Genomic DNA, 23,579 nt, shown 5'->3' on the forward strand with positions numbered 1-23,579 from the left:
GGTGTTGTGAGGCTTCTTACTCTGTTTACCCCAATCCAACACCGGCATCTCCACATCAAAACTAATAAAAACCAAGACTCAGGCACATAATTTGTGATGCAAATCCTGTAGCACGCAGCCATGATTTGAAGGAAGTAATGGGGAAAGCTGCAATGATTCATTTCTTTTATAACAGTGATGTGTGAGTTCTGTGCCCAAGCAGAACTTCGCAGCTGAAGGATTAATATACAGATCCATAAGCAAGAGACCACACTCAAAGGGGCAGTAGGTCAGAGATGGACTCACAACATGGATTCTGTAGATTACATTCTCTTTGGGACAGTGGGGAACTTACCTCAACTTATCCAACATTAAACACTTCCACAAATAGAATCTTTCCTCATTAATTCCACTGACTCTGACACCAATCTACTGCTGCAGTGAGGCTTTGTTTAACACTCAAACTTAACACTTAACAATTTAAGGTAATGATCCTCAGTTGCAAATGTTGCAAACTGTTCGGTGCTGTGGGTGTCTCAGAGCTGAAATTTCCCCTGGGCTCATCTGACATTCTTATATACGGCACTCAGTAGATCTCTGTGGCCAGCAATCAGAGGTGCGGAACCCTAGATGGTTTTCCAGTTCCCTTACCCTTGTGGTACTGAGGTCAATGACAGACTTCCTGGCACCACGCCCACCCACTCCTGTCTGCACTTCTCCAGGCTCTGGGTCACGTCAGCTAAGCCAACACAAACTAGCAATCAAAGCTGGGACTTTTCCAGTTCAGTTACTCACTGGGCTTTTTGCTTGAGCCTGTTGAATACTGGTAATCACCATTTACACAAGATCCTGAAACATTCCGAAACCAGGGGCAAAACCTGGAAAAGCTTATGTTTTTGGAAACCTACTTTCACAAAGAGCTTCTATTTCTAACTCAACAAAGGTTACAGAGATGGAAAAGTCTCCATGCACCTAGCTGAGAAGCAAATGAAAGAGGGTCTTTCATATGAAAAAAAACTGTTGTCTCCTTCAAGTCTCGAACAAATGTAAGATAATGCATTTAGGAAGGTCTAATACACATAGCAACTATATAGCAAATGGCAGAACCCTTAAAAGTATTGATAGGCAAAGGGATCTGGGTGTACAGGTACACAGGTCACTGAAAATGGCAATGCAGGTGGAGAACGTAGTCAAGAAGGCATATGGCATGCTTGCCTTCATTGGCCGGGGCACTGAGTTTACAAATTGGCAAGTCATGTTGCAGCTTTATAGAACCTTAGTTAGGCCGCACTTGGAATATAGTGTTCAATTCTGGTCGCCACACTACCAAAAGGATGTGGAGGCTTTGGAGAGGGTACAGAAAAGATTTACCAGGATGTTGCCTCGTATGGAGGGCATTAGCTATGAGGAGAGGTTGGAGAAACTTGGTTTGTTCTCATTGGAATGACGGAGGTTGAGGGGCGACCTGATCTGAGGGGCATGCTCAGAGTGGATAGTCATAAGCTTTTTCCCAGGGTTGAAGAGTCAATTACTAGGGGGCATACGTTTAAGTACAACGGGCAAATTTTAAAGGAGATGTACGAGGCAAGTTTTTTACACAGAGGGTGATGGGTGCCTGGAACTTGTTGCCAGAAGAGGTAGTGAAAGCAGATATGATAGTGAGTTTTAAGGGGCGTCTAGACAAATAGATGAATAGGATGGGAAAAGAGGGATATGGTCCTCGGAAGGGTCAGGGGTTTTAGGTCAGTCAGGCAACATGCTCGGCGCAGTCTTGGAGGGTCAAATGGTTTGTTCCTGTGCTGTAATTTTCTTTGCTCTTTGTCTCAGCGAATATCATTCCTTAACTATTACAGCTAAGGTTAGATGAGGAAATGGCACAAGTTTAAATTCACTGTGCATCTGCTTCTCTGATCAGAACTTTCCACATACTTGATGAAGGAACAGCATTTCTGAAAGCTTATGGGTTTACTATCAAATAAACTGGTTGGACTTTAACCTGGTGTTGTGAGACTTCTTACTATGAAGAACATAGTCAGTCACCTACTTTGGTGTTGTCTGATCCTTGCTTGATGCTGTTTACTGACTTTCCTCATTGAAACTCCAGTGTATAGAATACAGATTGGCCCATAGCAGGAGCAGTCCCACCTCTCCTGATCACTCAGATTCCACTCTGATTCTACTGTAAACACTAGAAGGAGGCCTTGCTAAACCTGCCATTCCTTTCTCAGAGTTTTCAGTTTAATGTCTTCCCAAACACAGGCAACTGTTGCATTTTCAGAAACTAAAAATCTGCTGGGAAATAAATGGTTTCAATTGCTTATCAACTAGCAGGGTGGCAGTGGAAGGGTATGTTTCTGAATGGAAGGCTGTGACAAGTGGCATTCCTCAGGGATCAGTGCTGGGACCTTTACTGTTTGTGATATGTATAAGTGATTTGAAGGAAAATGTAACTGGTTTGTTTAGTAAATTTGCAGATGACACAAAGGTTGATGGAGTTTTGGATTGTGATGAGGACCATCAAAGGATATAGCAGGATATAGTTTGGTTGGAGACTTGGGTGGAGAGATGGCAGATGGAGTTTAATTTGGATAAATGAGAGGTAATACCTTTTGGCAGGTCTAATAAATATGAGAAATATACAGTAAATGGCAGAACCCTTAAACCCTTAGGCAGAGGGATCTGGGTGTACAGGTGCACAGGTCACAGAAAGTGGCAACGCAGGTGAAGAAGGGAGTCAAGAAGACATACTGCATGCTTGCCTTCATCAGCCAGGGCATTGAGTTTAAAAATTGGCAAGTCATGCTTTATAGAACCTTGGTTGGGCTGCACTTGGAATATAGTGTTCAGTTCTGGTTGCCACACGACCAGAAAAACGTGGAGGTTTTGGAGAGGATGCAGAAAAGATTTACCAGGATGTTGCCTGGTATGGAGGGCATTAGCTATGAGGAGAGGTTGGAAAAACATGGTTTGTTCTCACTGGAACAACGGAGGTTGAGGAGCGACCTGATAGAAGTCTACAAGATTATGCAGGGCATGGATAAAGTGAATAATCAGAAGCCTTTCCGAGGGTGGAGGAACCAGTTACTAGGGGGCATTGGTTTAAGATACGGGGGCAAGGTTTAAAGAAGATGTACGAGGCAGATTTTTTTACACAGAGTGTGAGTGCTTGGAACTCGCTGCCAGGGGAGATAGTGGAAACAGATACAAAAGTGAGTTTTAAGGGGCATTTTGACAAATACATGAATAGGATGGAAATGGAGGGATATGGTCCTGGTGCAGGCTTGAAGGGTCAAAGAGCCTGTTTCTGTGCTATAATTTTTTTTGTTCTTTGTATCCAAAACTCAATCTTTTGTTTTAATAAACCTGGTTTAGTAGAGGGTGAATCAGGTGCTGATTATATGCTGTTGTAATTCAAATCTGTAAATTGCAGGAGTGAGGAAAGTATTGCACAAATCTGGCTTTCTAAAACCCTGCAGAACATTCCTACTGCGGGTGACAATTTATCAATGAAGATTGATTAACATATTGATTAACATATTAGCAAACAGACGAACAATATAACAGATATTATTAGTTTCAGTAGTTAAAATGACACGTGACCATAAAAAATAACAGACGCAGGTACACCTGATTGGACAATGAGACCATAGCTGTCAGGTACAGGTAGTTCTTGGAAAGCTACAGAAGAGCACACTGTCAATAGCTGTACATCCAACCAAGCCCGGCAAACAGCAGTAGTCAAAAGGTTTAGTTCATCTCAAACTGCTCACAACTATCTAATCCAAGGGCAGCAAAGATATAGCAGCAAATGGAAGTCAGATATTTCCTAACGACAGAAAATTTGCCATAATCAGCTTCCATTGCCTCACCATTCAATATTGTAGAATATTCAACCCGACAACTTGGATTGCATTTTGTTTTAACTGCAAATAATTCCAAACTGGGTCCACCGGTATTGAGCGATGCAATCAGGACGCTAGTGTACATACCCAATTGGTCAGCATTAGCTGAAAAAGAGACAGTTTATGAAAATATTCCTTCATACCTTCTGGATTTTGGCTGATTTTTCAGTGTGGCCGTCGAGTTCTTTCCTCAGATTTTCATTCTCCTTAAGCAGCATCTCAACCATTTGCTGGGCACGATGTATGAGTGCTACATGGTCAACCATCACCATCTGGCTGCTGCCCTGAAGCTCCTCAGTAACTATCACTGTTTCCATTTGTGAAGAGATTGGAGGGGACAGGAGGCTGTGTCTCTGCTGTTGGGCAGGATGCAGAGCCTGAGCTTGAGTCATCCTAATCAAAACATTGATACAAATGAACAAGATGTCACAAAAGGTTCTATATTAACCTTGCTGCACCAACAGCTTATTATTTGCTTCAGTATTTAATTGCAAACTGCAGATTTCTACATCATCACTGGCTCAGGGTCAGACAAAAGTCTTGTTTTAAAAGGAAAGTTTGATTAAATAAGAAGTATAATTTAAATATCCCTGTTCATAAAACTCAGGGAGAAATCTGAATAGAAATTGTCAAACTCTATCCAAGTTCAATAAACCTAAACAAACCATTGGGAAAATAGAATGGATCAAAAATTCCAATATTATTACAAACATTCCTTGGATGATTTCTAAATAAGTCAGAGCCTCTTAGATCACAAGCAGCAGTGACTTTGCAAAGATTGTTTGCAAATGTAAAGCAATATACTGTACTAACAAGTGGAATATGTTCCATAGGTTCTTTCAAAGCTATAAAACAGTGTTCTCAATTACAACACATTGCATTATCTGATACTCAGTTAAATCATAGGATCACACTGTCCCAGACCTTTCAAACCTCTCTCACTGTGACTGCAGCTCAATAAAAGTAACATCTCCAGAAGAGTTTTAATACTATGGAGTTAATGAGACTATCAGTTCGTACTACTTTGTTCTTTCTTTGTTCTTTGTTCTACACTAACCATCAGCTGACTATCAATGAACAAACAGCACAACCTCTTTTAAATCTCTTCATTTATCATAAGTGATGGTAATTTGTCAATGAGAATTTCTGCCTTCTGTACAAATTGAACATTCTATGAAGACTGACCTCTTGTTTCATGGATTTTTTGGTCCTAAATAATAGTTCTGAAACTGGTTCTCATTTTGCTCTGAGAAAATAATGAACAAGATTCAGAATTCCATGCCTGAACATTGTTGTTATTCTGTTCAAGTCTATATAGACAGTAAATCTGTTCAAGCTTAAGTCTCCCTTGGAATGTACTCATCTCAGTTGACATTTCCAACAACCTTTTGTTGCTTTCCCTGGAAGATGATGAGAGTGATCAGCATCTTACAGACTCAGCATGAAGGCTGAAGATGGACCCACAGAAGAGATTTTCTGGCACACGAAATAAAACCTCTAGTTTACAATCTCTCAGTCTCATTGATCACAAATTTCACTCCTAACAATTCTCCAATTCAATGTCAGATTCCTGTTGGTGAACAAGCTGTGAATTACACACATTTCTGGAATGCAACAATACACAACTTCGCATTGCTGCTTGTTCCACTATATCAATGCTTTCAAATAGCTTTGAAAAAAAACTCATGCAACAGTCAATAGCCCTTTGGTAAACTAATACATTTATTTAATTGACAAAATCAACGGAGTAAAATGCTAGCAGAAAGGTTCTGTTTTGCTCATTTTAATTAGAATAGTTTATAGAAACTCTACAGTGCAGAAAGAGGCCATTTGGCCCATTGAGTCTGCACCGACCACAATCCCACCCAGGTCCACCCCCACAACCCTACATATTTACCCGCTAATCCAGCTAACCTACACATCTCAGGACACTAAGGGGCAACTTTAGCATGGCCAATCAACCTAACCCGCATATCTTTGGACTGCGGGAGGAAACCCATGCAGACATGAGGAGAATGTGCAAACTCCACACAGAAATGACCCAAGCCGAGAATCGAACCCAGGCCCGTGGAGCTGTGAAGCAGCAGTGCTACCCACTGTGCTGCCCAAATATGTTAAAAAAGGTTACATTTGTAAAAGGATGTGACGCGGTCATGGCTTGTTTACCATTGGTCCAACATTAATATCTCATACACCAGGCATTCTCAGTCTATAGCAAACAAGCAAAATGATTTCTTCTTCCTGGATTTGGTTCCAACTAATTGACAATAATAGAGGTTGCAAAGGAACTCCGAACTGCTCAAACAAAGAATTACAACTTCTGACAAGGGCCATGAATGCACAATGTAGGTCACTGAAGGTGTCAGTTCATTCCACACAAGAAGACCAGATTTCTCTTCTAAGATTATCTCACTTGGACACTAGGTGCAGGGGACTACGATTTATGATTTACTTAGATGATTTGGTTGTTTATGATTTACATACATAGATGATTTAGAGTTGGGGACCAAGTGTAGCGTATCAAAATTCACAGATGACACTAAGATGAGTGACAGAGTAAAGTGCAGAGGACGCTGAAAGTCTGCAAAGGGTTATAATCTAAGTGAGTGGGCGAGGGTCTGGCAGATGGAATACAATGTTGGTAAATGTGAGGTTATCCATTTTGGTAGGAATAACAGCAAAATGGACAATTATTTAAATGGTAAAAAATTGCAGCATGCTGCTGTACAGAGGGACCTGGGTGTTCTTGTGCAGGAATCTCAAGGAGTTGGTTTGCAGGTGCAGCAGGTAATTAAGAAGGCAATGGAATTTTGTCCTTCATTGCCAGAGGGATGGAGTTTAAAAACAGCGAAGTTATGTTGCAGCTATATAAGGTGCTGGTGAGACCATACCAGGAGTACTGTGTACAGTTTTGGTCTCCTTACTTGAGTAAGGATATACTGGCACTGGAGGGGGTGCAGAGGAGATTCACTAGGTTAATTCTGAAGTTGAGAGGGTTGGTTTGTGAGGAGAGACTAAATAAACTATACTCCTTAGAATTCAGAAGGATGAAGGGAGATCTTGTAGGAACATCTAAGGCTATGAAGGGAATAGACAAGATAGAAGCAGGAAGTTGTTTTCATTGGCAGGTGAAACTAGAATTAGGGGGTGTGACCTCAAAATAAGGGGAAGCAAATTGAGTTGAAAAGGAACCTCTTCCCACAAAGGATTGTGAATCTGTGGAATTGCCTGCCCAGTGACGCAGTTGAGGCGACCTCATTGAATGTTTTTAAGGCAAGGATAGATACATTTTTGAACAGTAAAGGAATTAAGGGTTATGGTGAGCGGGCAGGTAAGCGAAGCTGAGTCCGCAAAAAGATCAGCCACGATCTTATTGAATGGTGGAGCAGGCTCGAGGGGTCAGATGGCCTACTCCTGCTCCTAGTTCTTACGTTCACATGACTAGCTCAACACTACTTTACCTGTCAGTGTTCGACCCAACAAGTGATTAATGACCAAAGAAAGGAAGGGCATGGCAGGAAAGAGTTTAGTGAAAGGAAAATCACCAGCTGATATTCATTTTTTTCTGGCAGGGTTGTGCTTCAGGACCAGTTAAATAAATGGATCATTGGATGGTTAGGCTGAAATGTGTCAGTGTAATGATCTGTGCTCTTCAAATCCTTCTGTATGAGACAACGAAGGCTGATCTTACAAACAAATAATGCTGTGTATATCTCCAGGATTCTGCGTAAATGCTCTTAGTTGAGGATGGGCATGGCTTATTAGTAACTAAACATAATTAGTAATTAATATCTAGTTATTACTCAAATTGATAATACCAAATATTCTTAAATTGATTGTTCATGGATTAGGGACTTATAATTTGTAATTATTCCAGCGGTGGGATCTTTCTACTCACATCCTGGTTCTATTGGATCTTATCTTCTCTATTCAGGATCATAGCTAAAGAAGAACGTTGATTGCCAAATCAAACCCAGCAAGCAAGCAATTTGAGGAGATTCAGCTTCTTTGCTAAACCTAGGCTACCTCATACTAACAATTGGGTTTCACTTTAGTTCTCTTCTTTCTCGTTGGAGCCAATGATTGCACTTCTGTTCCCTGGACACTGATAACAGAGCTTCATCTGTGGGCATTCTTCAGATGAGAGTCTTTCCTGGTGGTCATAATCTATTTGACCATGAGGATGTCAGAGTTGAAACATTAATGGGAACAGGAGGAGGCCATTCAATTCCTTGAGCCATTTAATAAGATCATGACTGACCCTGATGTGCTCTGATCCATTGCCCCAAAACATGCATAAACTCCATCACATGTATCTGGGCAGTAATGAGGGAAAGGAGTGCAGGCAGAGTCCTTTAGGCCATTATCCCCTCTGAAGTGTGAGATTGTATAGAGTATATTTACCTGTCTGCTTGTATTTGGTTGCCATAATCATAGCCACCAGGCGCATTCTGTTGACAGCTGACGTATGGAGTTGCAGACTCATGGTAAAAATGGCCATGTTGCTGAGAATGGCTGAGCATTGGAGCTGCTGCCTTCATTCGGAAAGGGTAATCTGGGGGAGGACCACGGGGCTCTGTGGAATTGCAGGACACCTGACTCCCTGCAAGAACTGGCTGCTTCTGATGCTTGGATAGCTGAGGGAAACTCTGTGAGGAGCTCATCATCTTTTGATCTTTAGCTCCATTCCTCTCCAGAGAAAGCTGCATGAGTCTCTCACTAAGAGACCGCACATGCCCATGTTTTAACTCCTTGAGGATATCGTCGTGAAGGCTGTGGTCAGGACAGACATCATGTGTCACTGACTTCTCTTCAGTAGAGGCATTCTGGTTTGTGCCAGCAACCATGTAAGACCCAGTGCCCCCAGCCTGCTGGTTCCTCTGCACTGCCAGAAGCTGAGACTGGGCTTTGGCTTCTTCATAGGAAGGAAGTTCTTCGCCGTTGAACTGAAGTTGGTGCAAGCGATGCAGCAGATTTTCTGAATGTGTGTGGTCACCCTGATACTCTTGGCCCTGTGGTTCCTGTCGTGTGGAATGCTGTACTATTTGACATTCCTCCTGAGTGAGGCTCTCCAAAGAGGAGCGAGGGCTGCCCATTCCTCCCCTCATTGCCTGTTGTTGGATAGCCAACAGTGTGCGGTTATCTGTAAGATTTCCATAGCGTAGCTGCTCCTGGATCAGTCTGTGGAGAACAGTACCTGACGAGTCTTCCGCTGTTCTCATTGTGGTTCAGTTAATGGATATATCCTAAAAGACAAGAACAGGACAATGAGTTTCAGGCATTCACTCATACATCTTGACACACACACACACACACCGACACACAAACACACCCTGAGACACACACACACACACACACACACACACACACACAAACACACACACACACACTGACATACACACACACACACCAACACACACTCACATCGACATACACACACACATAAACACACACACACACACACAAACACATACACACTCATTTCAACACATGCACACTCACACTGACACACCCACATATTAACACACACACATCCACACCAACACACCCACACCGACACCGATACACACACCAACAACAAACTCATGCCAATAAACACACTCACACCGACACACAGATACACACACACATGCCCACACACACTGACATACACATGGTGACACAGAGACACATTCTAATACACACTGACACACAGATACATACAGACTAATACACACACACACTGACTCACACTCAGACACATATTTACACACACTGACACCAACACAATGACATACACATACTGACATACATGCACACACTGACACGCACACACTGAGGAGATGCAGCTTCTTTGTTAAACCTGGACTATCCCATACTAACAATTGGGTCTCACTTTCTCTCTTGTTGGAGTCAATGATTGGACTGCGGTTCTGTTCCCTGGACACTGATAACAGAGCTCATGTGAATAAACTCACCCTGACATATGCATTCTTACAAATAAACTCACACTGACGTACAAACACAATCACACACACACCGACACACACAGAGACTGGCACACACACTCACACAAATGCACTCAAGACTGACATGCACCCACACAAGCACACATACGCTGACATACACACAGTGACACATACATATTGATTGACACACACATACAAACAGACACATTCACAGGCACACATTCTGACAGCACACAAACACTGGCGTACACAAACCCAGTAATGTTGACATATAAAGAAACATACACACACATACATGCAAACGTAAACACTCACAAGCACACATTCACACAGGTATAGACTTAAATGGTAAAATCATTCAGTTGAATGGTTATATACTCAATAGAATTTTACAGAACGTAACAAAGTAGCCAGTTGGTCCATTTTGCTCTTTGAACGAACTTCAGTCTCACATTCCATGTTCTTTCCCCATTTCCTTGATTTATTTTTTTCCATTTCAATGATACATTTGATTCCCTTTTGAAAGTAATTATGAAACTGCTTGTCTTTCAGGCAGATGGTAACTGTTCACTCCACTCCAGTATTCTTCAGCATGCTAATTCTGTGTCCTTCGGTTATCGACCCTCCCACATTGGAAACTGCAGATCCACTTGAACTGAGTTTGAACAGGTACCAAATCCCACAACTCTCCCCCCTGCCCCCCGCCTCCCCACCTCCCGAATCTTCACTCCTTTACAGAGAACCATCCCACTTTCCTCAATCTCTCTGCAAAACCGAAGCTCTTCACACACCAACAACAAACTCAATTGTAATGCAATGTTCTAATCAATCTCTCCATCCTTTCCATGGCCTTAGTATCCTTAATCAATACATTTAAATTAGAGTTTGAAATCTGGCAAAGTTGACATGATCAATGAACCCTCAGAGAGAGCAAAGTCCGTGAAGTGATTGATTTATTCAGGACATACTGTCCGGCCTGACACAATCAGTGTCAGGCCGGGCAGTGCATACACAATCCCTTTCCCTCCGTCTAGCTGCAAATCCTCCACCTATGCCCAACAAAATGAAAGGAGACAATTTAGCAGCACTCACCCGGTCACATTCTGTTTCTGAGACTCCCCTAGCCCAGTAACTGCCCTGGGAACCGTCTCCTGTGACAGCACGTCAGGCTGACAAAAATAGCCACCCAGACTGGCGGTAGGTGTTTCAATAATCACAAGATCATGGTATGAATTTGAGGAATGTTAGGCATTAAATTGCAAGTATGAAATGGAGGAGAGTCTCATAGACATTGGCTGTTGGGAAGCTGAGCAAACATTAACCTGAATATTCAACAGGAAATTTCTACAGTAAACTGTGAAAACTAAATATAATGCTGCGATTGAAAGGACCCACATTTTATCTTGACTCACAAACATTTAACGATATAGAGCAATGTACAATAAAACTGGCGAGAGTGAAAAGGTGGATTTTTTTTTACTTTTTAAACGTTTAAATCTCGTTAATCAGGAATTCGGGCAATAAACACTTGTGTTTTTTTAGTTTGATAGGATTATTTCAAAAACTACACACAGGACTACATGTAGCAACCCATTGCCCAGAGCTGCCGGCACTATGAAGGAACACTGACACAATTGAAAATATAATTAAATATAAATCATTGAGGAAAAAGCATTCAGAGAATGGGGGATGGGATTACTTAGGCGAGAAAAGATCCCAGATTAATTTCTGACAAATCATTTCATTTCTCTCTGCTTCTAATATTATTGCCGATAGCCTATCGTGTTTAAAATGGCAATGACCATTTCCTAACCACCCAAATATACATGCATAGGGAACAGAATCAGTTCCCAAAACACATTTACAGGGAAAAAAGACATCTGCAACTAACAACAGTAGATTCACAAATAAACGTATGTTCTTTGAGAGCAGGACAACAGATCTTCTCGGCGGTGTGTGATTAGCCCTGAAAGAAGCCATCGAGAAAACACAACAGCCTTACAAACGGAACTGCATTCCTGAAGGGCTCCAAAAACAATAGCTCATTCACCTATCTGTACCATCTTCGGGCATTGTCTGAATTCCAAAGTGAAACGTGAAAACATCTCCGCTGTACAGGCTTCCTCCGAGTACTCCGGTTTCCTCCCACACTCCAAAAATGCACAGATTAGGTGGATTAACCAAGCTAAATTGTCCTTTAGTGTGCCAAAATGTGTAGGCTAGGGGATTTGTGGAGCAAGTCGGTGGGGTTCCAGGGACAAGGCCTGGTTGGGATGCTCTGTCGGAGAATCGGTGCAGACTCGATGGGCCGAATGGCCCCCTTCCGCACTGTAAGGAACTGCTCCTCAATCTGAGAACCTGCTAATTTAACTCTCCAGACTAATCCATCTCTTTGGGTTTAAATACAAAATTCATGTTTATTGTGACAAAGAGTTCTAAACGCTGCTTTCCATTCTGTAAAGATAGTTGAAGCAATTCCATATACGAGCAAAGATGCAGCAGAACAAAGAATTTCATTAGCGATTGGTTTAACTATTATAACAGCCCCTCCATAAATTACATCAGATTAAGATTCATTATTGAGTTTTGTTTTATATTTACGTAGATACTCTGTTAAATCTGTCTTCTAACAGAGGAAATATTACAATCTGTGATCTTTACTAACACTGTGGGGAATATTACAATTTATAATTTTTACTAACACTTGGAATATTACAATCTGTGATTTTTACAAGGGGATATTACAATCTTTAACACAATGGAATATTATAATATGATCTTTACCAACACAGTGGAATATTACAATCTGTGATCTTTACTAACACAAGATTATAATCTGTGGTCTTTACTAACACAGTGGAATATTATAACCTGTAATCTTTACTAACACAGAACTATTACAATCTGTGATCTTTACTAACACTGTGGAGAATGTTACAATCTGTGATCTTTATCACAGTGGAATATTACAATATGATCTTTACTGACACAGTGGAATATTGCAATCTGTAATCTTTACTAACACAGGGAATATTACAATCTGATCTTTACTGACACATTGGGGAATATTACAAACGGTGGACTTTACTAAAACTATGGAATATTTCCTTAACTCTGGCTCCTTTTTGTTAACACATTTTTGTTGAATGACATCATTGCCAGTGGCAGTATGATCCGGGCAGCAGGGGAAAGAGGAATTAGCCAATTTAGACGATAATATGAAGCTGAAATCTCTGAAATGCGGCTATTTCCGTCTGCGCTAAGTGTAAATCTTTTCTGTTGCATTTAGGAAAAGAACGCCAACAGCCAGATGTAATAATGTGTAACAGTGTGAAGCTTCTCCAAGTGCAATATGATTTCTTTAAAGCAATTCGGCATTGGGAAAATAAAGTTAATGGGACAGGGTGAAACCATGCACAAGGCTGACTCGAACACAGTACCAAAGAGAAATCTGAGACTGACCTGAAATTGCAGTTTACTATCATGAAGCGAATCGCGGTGTGCAGTGAAAACACCGAATAATCAATCTTCAGGGTCGGGACCGTGCTGGATGTCCCCCAGAAGCTGGAATCGGTAACGAGGAGCTGTGATACTGAGCTGCCTGTGTGCCTGTCTGCCTGCTGTGGAATGGCTGGATCCCAGCAGCGGCCAGCGATGGAGCTAGGACAGGAATGTTAGGAATGCTGATCTGCGTGTTCCTCGGTTTATCAAAGGCAGTCTGCCAGCAACCAGGATCCGAGCTCACTGAGGCGCAACAAGACTCAACCTGCAGAGGGCAGCTCACAATCCAACAGTCTCGAAAGCACAGCACACGTTACAGCCAGTCTCGCAGACACGAGTATCGACAAAAGGTGTCCTGAAGCAGTCGCATCCAGCCAGGACTCTGGGTTAACCATTCAAGTAGGCATGTTAAGAAGCATTTGTTCCCATGAAGGAGACTGGAAATTTGAAACTCACTCCCTCAAAATGATAGGGTCAATTACATATTGTAGCCCTAACATCGATGTATTGTTTCTACTTAGGGTATCGAGGAACATGTAACAGGAGAGTAAATGGAGATAAAATCCCTTTAGCCAACCCAATGGCGGACTAGACTGGACTGGAGGCAGCGGGCTGAATGGCCTCTGGCTCTTCCAGTTTCTAAATATCCAGTTGTTTTCATGTGTGGTGAAATATTCACTGTGAATTCATGCATAGTAAATTTGTTTTGCATTTCATACTCTCAGTCATTTGTCACTGCAAATGCTCCCATCAGAACTGCAAACTTTGCAGTGAACATGTTCTAAAGCTTCAGTGTAAGTTTAAATCCACTCTCTAAAATCCCAAACCACTTGCAATAGGAAACCTGACAGATTAACCTGCAAACTTACATGACATTTTCCTTAATCAAAAGTGCAACTCTTCCTTCTCTCTTATCTCCTGTTCTATCTTTCCAATAGCATCTGTACCCTGGAACATTAAGCTGCTAATCCTGAACTTTCCTTAGCCACGTTTCAGTAATTGCTATAATATACCCAGTTTCATGTACCCACCCAGGCTTTGCCCTTCAGGCCTCTTGCATTGAAATAAATGCAGTTTAATCTGGACTTCCCTTGCTCTCAGTCTTGCTTTTGCCTGATCTGTCTAGTACTAGCATCACTGACATTGCCTTTACTATTTAATGTGCTCTCTTTAACTTCTGTGATGTCCTCAACCTTCCCTTCTGTCTCCCTCCTGCTTTGGGTCCCACCCTCCTGCCAAACTACTATAACGCTTCCGAGTGGCTCTAGCAAATATCCCCACCAGGATATTAGCCTCCTCTAGTTCAGACCTATCCCGTCCTTCCTGGACAAGCCACCCCTTCCGGAGGAGATCCCAATGAACCAAAAATCTAAATCCCTGCCGCTTGCACCAGTTCTCAAGCCAGGCATTCATCTGCTGAATCTTCCTATTCCTACTCTCACTAGCACGTGGCACCGGTAGTAGTCCAGAAATTAATACCTTCGAAATCCTGCACTTTAGCCTTCTGCCTAACTCGCTATCTTCACATTTCAGGACCTCATCCCTTTTCCTACTTATGTTGTTGGTACCAAAATGTACAATGACCTATGGCTGCTTTGTGTGGAACTTCAAAAAGACACAGGCAGACTGATGAAATGGACAGAAAAATGACCAAAGAAAATGTCATGAAGAAGTGTGGTAAGTAGTCTCACAGCACCAGGTTAAAGTCCAACAGGTTTATTTGGTAGCATGAGCTTTCGGAGCCTCTTCATCAGGTGAGTGAAGAGTTTGGTTCATAAACAGGGCATATATAGACACAAACTCAATTACAAGATAATGTTTGGGATGCGAGTCTTAACAGCTAATCAAGTCTATACAGTGCAGAGAATGTGAGTGGAGAGCGGGTTAAACAAAGGTTAAAGAGGCATGAATTGTCTTCAGCCAGGACAGTTAGTGAGATTTTGCAAACTCAGGCAAGTTGTGGGGGTTACAGATAGTGTGTTACGAATCCAAGATCCTGGTTAAGGCTATCCCATGTATGCGGAACTTGGCTATCAGTCCTGCTCAGCGATTCAGTTGCCATGTGTCATGAAGCCCACCTTGGAGAACGCTGAACCGAAGATCAGAGGCTGAATGTACTTGACTGCTGAAGTGCTCCCTACAAGGAAGAGAACAGTCCAGCCTGGTGATTGTCGAGCAGTGTCCATTCATCTGTTATCGTGGCATCTGCATGGTCTCACCAATGTACCATGCCTTGGGACATCCTTTCCTGCAGTGTTCTCAGCAACATTCTCAGCAAACACAGGCAACTCAAATGTTACAACTTAAACTTTAAGAAATATAATTGTGAAAATAGAAGTGAGCTCCACTCTTCAGGGAATGGATTGTGTTTTTTTATTCATTCATGGGAGGTGGGTGACACTGGCTGAACCAATATTTGTTGCCCATGCCTAATTGCCCTTCGATGAGTGGCTCACTCAGTCATTTTAGAGTCAATCATATTGCTGTGGGTCTGGATACACATGGAGATAGTCATGGACTTCAAGAAACATAGTGAAGAAAATGCCCCTGTCCACATCGAAGGCGATGAAGTGAAAATGGTTGAGAGCTTCAAGTTTCTAGGTGTCCAGACCACCAACTGCCTGTCCTGGTTCCTCCCTGCCAATGATATGCCATGTCTCCACTTTCTCAGGTGGCTGACGAAATTCACCATGTCCATTACGACTCCCACAAGTTTTTATAGATGCACCATAGAAAGCATTCTTTATGGATGTATCACAGCTTGGTATGGCTCCTGCTCTGACCAAGACTGCAAGAAACTACAAGGGGTTGTGAATGTAGCCTTTTCCACTGCATAAACCAGCCTCCTATCCTTTGACTCTATCTACATTTCCCATTGCCACGGAAAAGCAGCCAGCATGACCAAGGACCTCATGTACCCCGGACGTTCTCTCTCCCACCTTTTTCTGTTGGGAAAAAGATACAAGTCTGAGAATATGTACCAACCAACTCAAGAACAGCTTCTTCCCTGCTGACAATAGACTTTTGAATGGACCTATCTTACATTAAGCTGATCTTTCACTATACCCTAGCTATGACTTTAAAACACTATATTCCACACCCACTCCATTCCTTCTCCCCTATGTATTCTATGGATGGTATGTTTTGTCCATATAGCGCACAAGAAACAAGATTCTCCCATTCCACTATGCTGATGTTTTAGGCCAGGAGATTTTAGCAAGATCCGCACTGAGTGTCCTGCCCTGAGTGTGTTTCCCAGTGCAAGGTTTTCGGCATGGAGCTGCACTAGATATTCAAGATGTTATTTATATCTATTTTAAATATAATTAGTGGGCCTGGGACTGAAGTCTCTGAGTCTGCTAGCCTCTCCCTTGCCAACCAGGAATGGTTCACTCAAGCAGGGTTTACAGTAGCTCCCCACTTGCAGGGAACTGGCGGCCTGAACCAGCTGGATTGAAAGGGGGGCAATCAAAGTCCCCAAAGGGTCAGGTGCTAGGAGGGTGCCCATGGGCATTGGCACCTTGACAGTGCCAGCATAGGCCCCAGGAATTGCCCATTACCAGGAGACACTGGGCATCGGGCAGTGCCAAGGGAGTGGGACCCCAAGGGGGCAGGGCCTCATGGAGGCAGTGCCTCAGGGATGATTGCTGAGGGTGGGGAGTCCCGCTGCCATTCTGCATAAAGAGGGAGGGAGGCCAACTTTGGGGCTGGCCATTGGGGTAGGGGAGCAGGTTCGTGGAACTGTGAGGGGTGGTCAGGACTGCGGGGGGAAGGTTGGAGGAAAGTTTGCGCTGCAGGGGGAGGGTCGATGCTGTTGGGGGGGGGAGGGTGGGTGGCGAGCAGTGATTGGGCCTGGGGGTGGGAGAGCGGCGATGACTGGCCAACCCCCAGAATGCAAGCTGGCCTCTTCAGTGGGCAGCCCCACTCAATGGTTTCAATGTGATTGTGCATTGCCAAATGCACTAGCATAAGACTGTGGGAGATTCTCTGAACTCCCACTGAAAAACCAATGTGATTTACTCTAATTTTGCACGGAAAGTTGACATTTAGAATTGTTTTGGAAGAACCCCCCAATACTTATCACGGTATCCGAATTACAGGGGACAAGAATAAATCAAATCAAAAGTAGGTCAAGCCAAGTAAGGGTAGCAGATTTCCATCCCTAAAGGACATTAGTGAATCAGATGGGTTTTTGCAACTGTCAGTGAGAGTTTCAGGATCATCATCACTGAGACTAGCTTTCAATTCCAGATTTTTTAAAAAACTGTCATGGGTTGTAGTATGTAGTATGCTAGTAGTATGATTAAAATAAGAGTTTTGGAATTGAAGACAGACAGAGCGGTTAGTTTGGCAGAAATATTATGACCTGGCCCTGCGCACCAGAATAAAACAGAGCATCAATTAGCAGGGGCAAAGCTGGGGTCAGAGGATTCTAAGGGATGGATGGCTTTGCAAGGGCTCAGTTCAGATTTGGATAATTAGTCAATATATTTAATTAGTCAATAAACTGGGACAGGTCTGTGTGGGACTACAGAGCCAAACTATGTGTTAGGCATGAAAGCAGAGTCTTATGTGGTTTGTGTCACTCTTAGTAACATGAATATATAAAGCACTTTGAATGTTTCTCAGGTATGTTATCAAACAGAATTTAACACTGAACCATATAAGGAGGTTGCAGGTCAAAGGTTTGGTCAATGAGGAATATCCTAAAGGGAGTAAATGAAGTAGAGAGATGGAGAGAGAGTATTCCAGAACTTAGGACCTAGATTACCAATGGCGGAAAGTTGGGCCCTGATCCTGTGAAATGGCAGCAGAGTGTGGTCAGGGCCACCCCCTTTTCAGGTTGGGTGAGAACAGTACAATGCATTCCCAAGGTCAGGTCTCAGTTGGGGGGGGGGGGGGGGGGGGGTGGGGGCTGGGGGGTGGGTGTTTGCCAAGACAGTGGTCAATTGGTGAATCAGGCCCTCTTTCAAGGTCAAACCAAATAAACAAACTCAAACTAAATTAGGACAAAGTAAAAGGGGCAGCTTCCCAAAAGGAAGGGGAACAGCCCAAACAAAAACAAAAGTACAAAGGAAAGTTAAAAACGTCAAATTAAAATGTAATTGGTGAATCAGGTAGTCAAGGGGGTCCTGAGGTGCTGTGAGGAATCTAATAGGAGGTGGAGGTAGCTGGAAGCGTTAGGTGGGGGGAGGAGGTGGAAGGAGGCTTGTGATAGGCTTGGGTCTTGAACACTAAAGTTACAAGGTTGTTTTAATTATCCTAATTTTTCCTGGGTAACTATCACTGTATGTCAGTCAGAACCATCCGAAGGTTAGGGCAATTTCCCAATGAAAGTTTGAACTTCCCAGGCCATTGTTGTGCAATCCTTACTTAGGGACATCCCAGCTTATTGCTGAAATTCCACCCCCTCTCCGACCACCTTCTGGGACTGGAGGAGATAAACAGAGAAAGGAAGGGGTGAGGTAGGGAGAACTATGAATACAAAGTAAAAAGTTTGCAAATTGAGACATTTATCAACCAATCAATATACACAGGAAATCGGAATTGTGTGTTGCATTACACCTGAACTCTGGAATGCACTGCACTGTTCCCACCCAACCTGAAAAAGGAGTGGCCCTGACCACATTGTGTTGCCATTTCACAGGATCAAGGCCCAACTATCTACCATTGGTAATCTAGGTCCCAAGGTTCTGGAATACTCTCTCTCCACCTTTCTACTTCATTTACTTCCTTTATATATTATATTATGTATAATATATAATAATACAGAGAATGGTGTAAACATGTTGTAGGTTCATTTATTAAGACTAGACACGAGAACAATTGTACATGGGTATAAAACATCAGAGCTGTGTGTGTGTGCTGCTCAAAGAAAAGTCTCTGCTAAGACTGGATCACATGACAGCTTTCCCTCCCAGTGATATTATATTAATACCCCTTAAAAACAGGTTACAACGTTTTGTTCCCTGATTAGTTTGTGGATGAGACTGTCACTGCCTAGGCCAGCATTTGTTGCCCATCCCTAATTTCCCTCAAGAAGGAGGCTGTGAGCTGCCTTCTTGAACTGTAGCAGTCCATGTACTGTAAGTACACCCACAGTTAGGGAAAGAATTCCAGGATTTAAAGTTTTTTAAATTTAAAGTTTTAAGTTTATTTATTAGTGTCACAAGTAGGCCAACATAAACATTGTAATGAAGTTACTCTGAAAATTCCCTAGTCACCGCACTCTGTCACGTGTTCTAGTGCACAATGCATGGCCAATGTAACTAACCAGTGCGATTTTTGGACTGTGGGAGGAAACTGGAGCACCCAGAGGGTACCCACACAGACATGGGGAGAACATGCAGACTCTACACAGACAGTGACCTAAGCTGGGAATTGAACCTGGGTCCCTGGCACTAGGAGGCAACAGTGCTAACCACTGTGCCACCATGTCACCTATAGACCTACTAACAGTGGAGGAATGGTGATGTATTTCCGAGTCAGGGTGATGAGTGACTTGGAGGGGCACTGCCTGGTGATGGTGTTCCCAGATACCTGCTACTCTTGTGCTAAGTGGTAGTTGTTATGAGTTTAGAAGGAGCTTTGGTGAGCTTTGGTGCATCTTGTAGGTGGTACACATGGCTACTACGATGCATCAATAGTGGAGAGAGTGAATGTTGAAGGTGGTAAACAGGATGACAACCAATCAGACTGTTTTGTCCTGAATGATGTCTCACTTCTTGGGTATTGTTGGATCTGCACTCATCCAGGCAAGTGGAGAGTATTCCATCACACTCCTTACTTGTACCTCATAGTTGGCGCACAGGCTTTGAGGAGTCAGGAGGTGAGTTACTTGCTGTAGGATTCCCAGCCTCTAACCTGCTCTTGTAGCCACAGTATTTATTTGGCTATTCCAGTTCAGTTTCTGGTCAATGGTAATACCCAGCAAGCTGATAGTAGAGCATTCAATGATGGTAATGCCATTGATTGTCAAGAGACGATAGTTGGCTTCTCTTTTGTTGGAGATGGTCATTACCTGGCACTTGTAACTTGCCACTTATCAGCCCAAACCTGAATGATGTCAAGCTCTCGCTGCATTTGGACATAGAGCTCTTCAGTATCTGAGGGATCGCCAAAGGTGCTGGACATTGTGCAATTATCAATGAACATCCCAACATATGGTGGAGGTTGCACTATAGCCATGGGTGATGAGAATGACACTCAGGACCACTCCTTTTTCAGGTTGGGTGGGAACAGTGCAGTGCATTCCCGAATTCAGGTGTAACGCGACACATAATTCCTATTTCCTGTGTGTATTGATTGGTTGATAAATGTTTCCATTTGCAAACTCTCTACTTTGTATTCATAGTTCTCCCTACCTCACCCCTTCCTTTCTCTGTTATCCCTTCCAGTCCCAGAAGCGGGGAGGGGGGTGGTGGTGGGAATCTCAACAATAAGCTGGGATGTCCCTAATTAAGGATGCGCAACAATGGCCTGGAAAGTTCAAACTCCCATTGGGAAATTGCCCTGTACTGCGAACCATCTGAAAGTACAATATAAGTTGCAAAAGTATAATATAAATTACTTTCCCTTACGCTCTAGCCTATTGAACCTTCTCCTGGCTGTGTCAAGAGCCTCTTGGCTACAGTCAAAAAGAGCAATCATGTAAACCAACTGTCAGGAAAAGCCAAAGAGCTGTGGACAGGGAAGGTTAAGACAGTGTAACAGATGTACAAAGTGGGACAGGAAAGGGACAGACAGTTCAATTGTACGTGGATACCAGTGAGTGAGTTCCATGGAGGCATTTAAAAAAATGAAGGCACTGAAGGAGTGGTGCATTTGCAAGAAGGTAGATGGACTAGTGGCACAAGTACAAATAAACAATTTTATTATTTGTTGTCAACCGATGTGTAAACTATGTGTAGTATCTGGTGACATCATCAGAGACATTCATGGGATTTTCCCTCTCTTCCATTCTGGACCTATCTAATAAATCTCCATGAACTGGTTAAATAACCAACTACGGCAACCTTTTCATCCTTTTTTCTGTTAAAGTGAACTGACTATTTCAGTAAACAATGGAGGCGATTCTGCCAGCCTGCTTTGTTGCTGGGAGGCTCAAGCAGAGGCCATTTATCAGGCTTCACGCCGGTGCTGTAGTCTCCGCGAGTGTCTGGGCCCTGTCAGCTCCCCACCAAAAATCGGCAAAAGCTGTAAAAGTTATGCTAACGGGTATTATGTTGCAAAGTTGGGTAGAGTAATTGTAGATTGGTGTTTGTAAAATTGTAAAATGCTAGAGAGAAAGCAATTCATGTTCGCTTTAAAAAGGTGGTGCATTTCTGTGCTTAGAAAGTTAAAAAAAAATGCAAGTACAGATAGAGTGCCAAAAATGTAACATTTGTATTGAAAGGCCAAGCGACATGGGTACCAAGGCAATGGGCTTTCAGGCATTTGAATTATTTGAATTCAGCCTATCAAATTGAATTAGGCACTTAGACACCAAAAACATATTAAATTTAAATCCGATGGTTTTGGCAACCTAGGACCAATCCTATTGTGGGAAATACTGATATGCCATCACAGGTATAAAAGGAAGGGAGCAGTGCCACAGAGGAGGAGAGCACCTGTCACCTGTCATAGCTCATAGTTTTTATCTCAATGCCTCACTGAGATAGCAAAGAAAAAAGAATGAAGAAAAAAGAAAAACAGAGGTGGCCTAGAATATTCCTGAAGACGCAAAGCCTAGTTGCAATTTCGAGAATGACTAAAATTATTATTTTTTGTTCATCAGTCCTTTTATTTTGTCAATAAGCGGGAATTATATTAATCTGAACAGCATTCCATTAGAATCGTGTTTTATTTGATTTGTTAATAGTTTAGCTACATTGTTCACTGCTGGATAGATAAATAAATTGTTACTTGTTGATTTTAGAGGGCGTGTCAGGGGATTATTTTGACTTAACCACTAAAAGTTGCTGAAGAGCAGATCATATCTCTTCACACTCACTTTAACAGATTATGGGGCAAAGTACTCTTCTTTGAGCGGTTAGGTATTAGTTCTCGGCGGCGGGGGTGGAGATCCATCTCCGCTTCATATCAATTAGCATAGCATCATCGGGGTTTACAACAGTGAAGTTTACAACAGCTTCCCAGTTGTAGGGAACTGGCAGCCTGACCTCGCTGGAGTGAAGGGGGGCCATCAAGACTCCCCCCAGAGGTCAGGGTAAGGGGGATGCCCCCTGGGCATTGCCAGCTTGGCAGTGTCAGCCTGGCCCCCTAGTATTGCCCAAGAGGCAAAGTGGCAATGCAGGAGGCACACTGCACTGCCTACCGTGCATCGGGCAGTGCCAAGTGGAGGGGCCAGAGGGGAGCATGGCCCAAAGTGACAGGGCCTCTGGGAGAAATTGGTGGTGGTTGGAGTCCCACTGCTACTCTGATTGAGGTTGTTGTTGGAGGGAGGGAATCCAGTGACTGGGGCTGGCTATCAGGGTAGGAGAGTTAGCCTGCCAGGGGGAAAGCAGTGGCAGGGTGGGGGGGTGGGGGGGTGTGGAGGGAGTAGGGGAGGAGATTGGGACCACTGAGGGTAGTCACAGCTGGATCGGACACATCTGGGAGGCCAGCAATCAGGGAGTGGGAGGTGGGGGGTGGCCGGAGGGGCAATTGAGCTGGCCTGTGTTCAAGAGGTCAACAGTGTGGGCCTACTGCGCATGTGCTGATCTCGGCACTGACAAAATGGCACATTCACAGTGGCCTGCTCAGCACTATGATACTGGTCTCTCTAGCGGGATAGGCACTGTCCACTGATTTTACCTCAGTTTTTATGCAAATTTGACACCGGGGAGGTGACTTTACCATAAATGCTGTAAAATCAGGCATAAAACAACTCATGTGAATGGGACAGGCTTTCACGCCTGGTGGGATTTTACAGCAGCTGAATTTCCAGCTCAGTCAGTCTTTCACTGAAAATGGGCAAAAGGCTGGTTAATTTATTTAAATTTATTTTAATGCTCATTTTAATATGTTTAATGAGCCTGGTGCTCAATCGTCTGGACTCACTTGCTTTTATGGTCTCATTGTGAAAGGTTCTTTCCGGCAAGGAAAACAGCTACTCCCCATGAACGGGAGAACAGTCATGTTGGCCTTGCCGGAGGCCATTGAGGTCCCCCAGGGTGGCCAAGGGCAAAGCAGGGGTGCCCCTTAGTCAGTGCCAGACTGGCAATACCACCTTGGCATTTTGGCAACATCAGCCGGGCACCTGTGTGAT

At 43.2% G+C, this 23,579-nt stretch overlaps 1 protein-coding gene across 1 annotated transcript in view; it reads right to left on the reverse strand.

Moving 5' to 3' along the window:
- Positions 1–13,470, reverse strand: part of amotl2a (angiomotin like 2a) — a 41,262-nt gene extending 27,792 nt beyond the window's left edge. The window contains exons 1-3 of the mRNA XM_080184954.1: positions 13,292–13,470; positions 8,286–9,127; positions 4,025–4,274 (exon numbers count right to left, since the gene is read on the reverse strand). Of these exons, the coding sequence (XP_080041080.1) occupies positions 4,025–4,274; positions 8,286–9,103 (1,068 nt within the window). The 5' untranslated portion in view covers positions 9,104–9,127; positions 13,292–13,470. The remainder of the gene's footprint in view (positions 1–4,024; positions 4,275–8,285; positions 9,128–13,291) is intronic.
- Between the last annotated feature and the right edge of the window lie 10,109 nt (positions 13,471–23,579).

The sequence above is a fragment of the Carcharhinus amblyrhynchos genome, chromosome 3 (assembly GCF_965287045.1).
Source record: "Carcharhinus amblyrhynchos chromosome 3, sCarAmb.v2.hapA, whole genome shotgun sequence".
NCBI classification, from domain to species: Eukaryota; Metazoa; Chordata; class Chondrichthyes; order Carcharhiniformes; family Carcharhinidae; genus Carcharhinus; species Carcharhinus amblyrhynchos.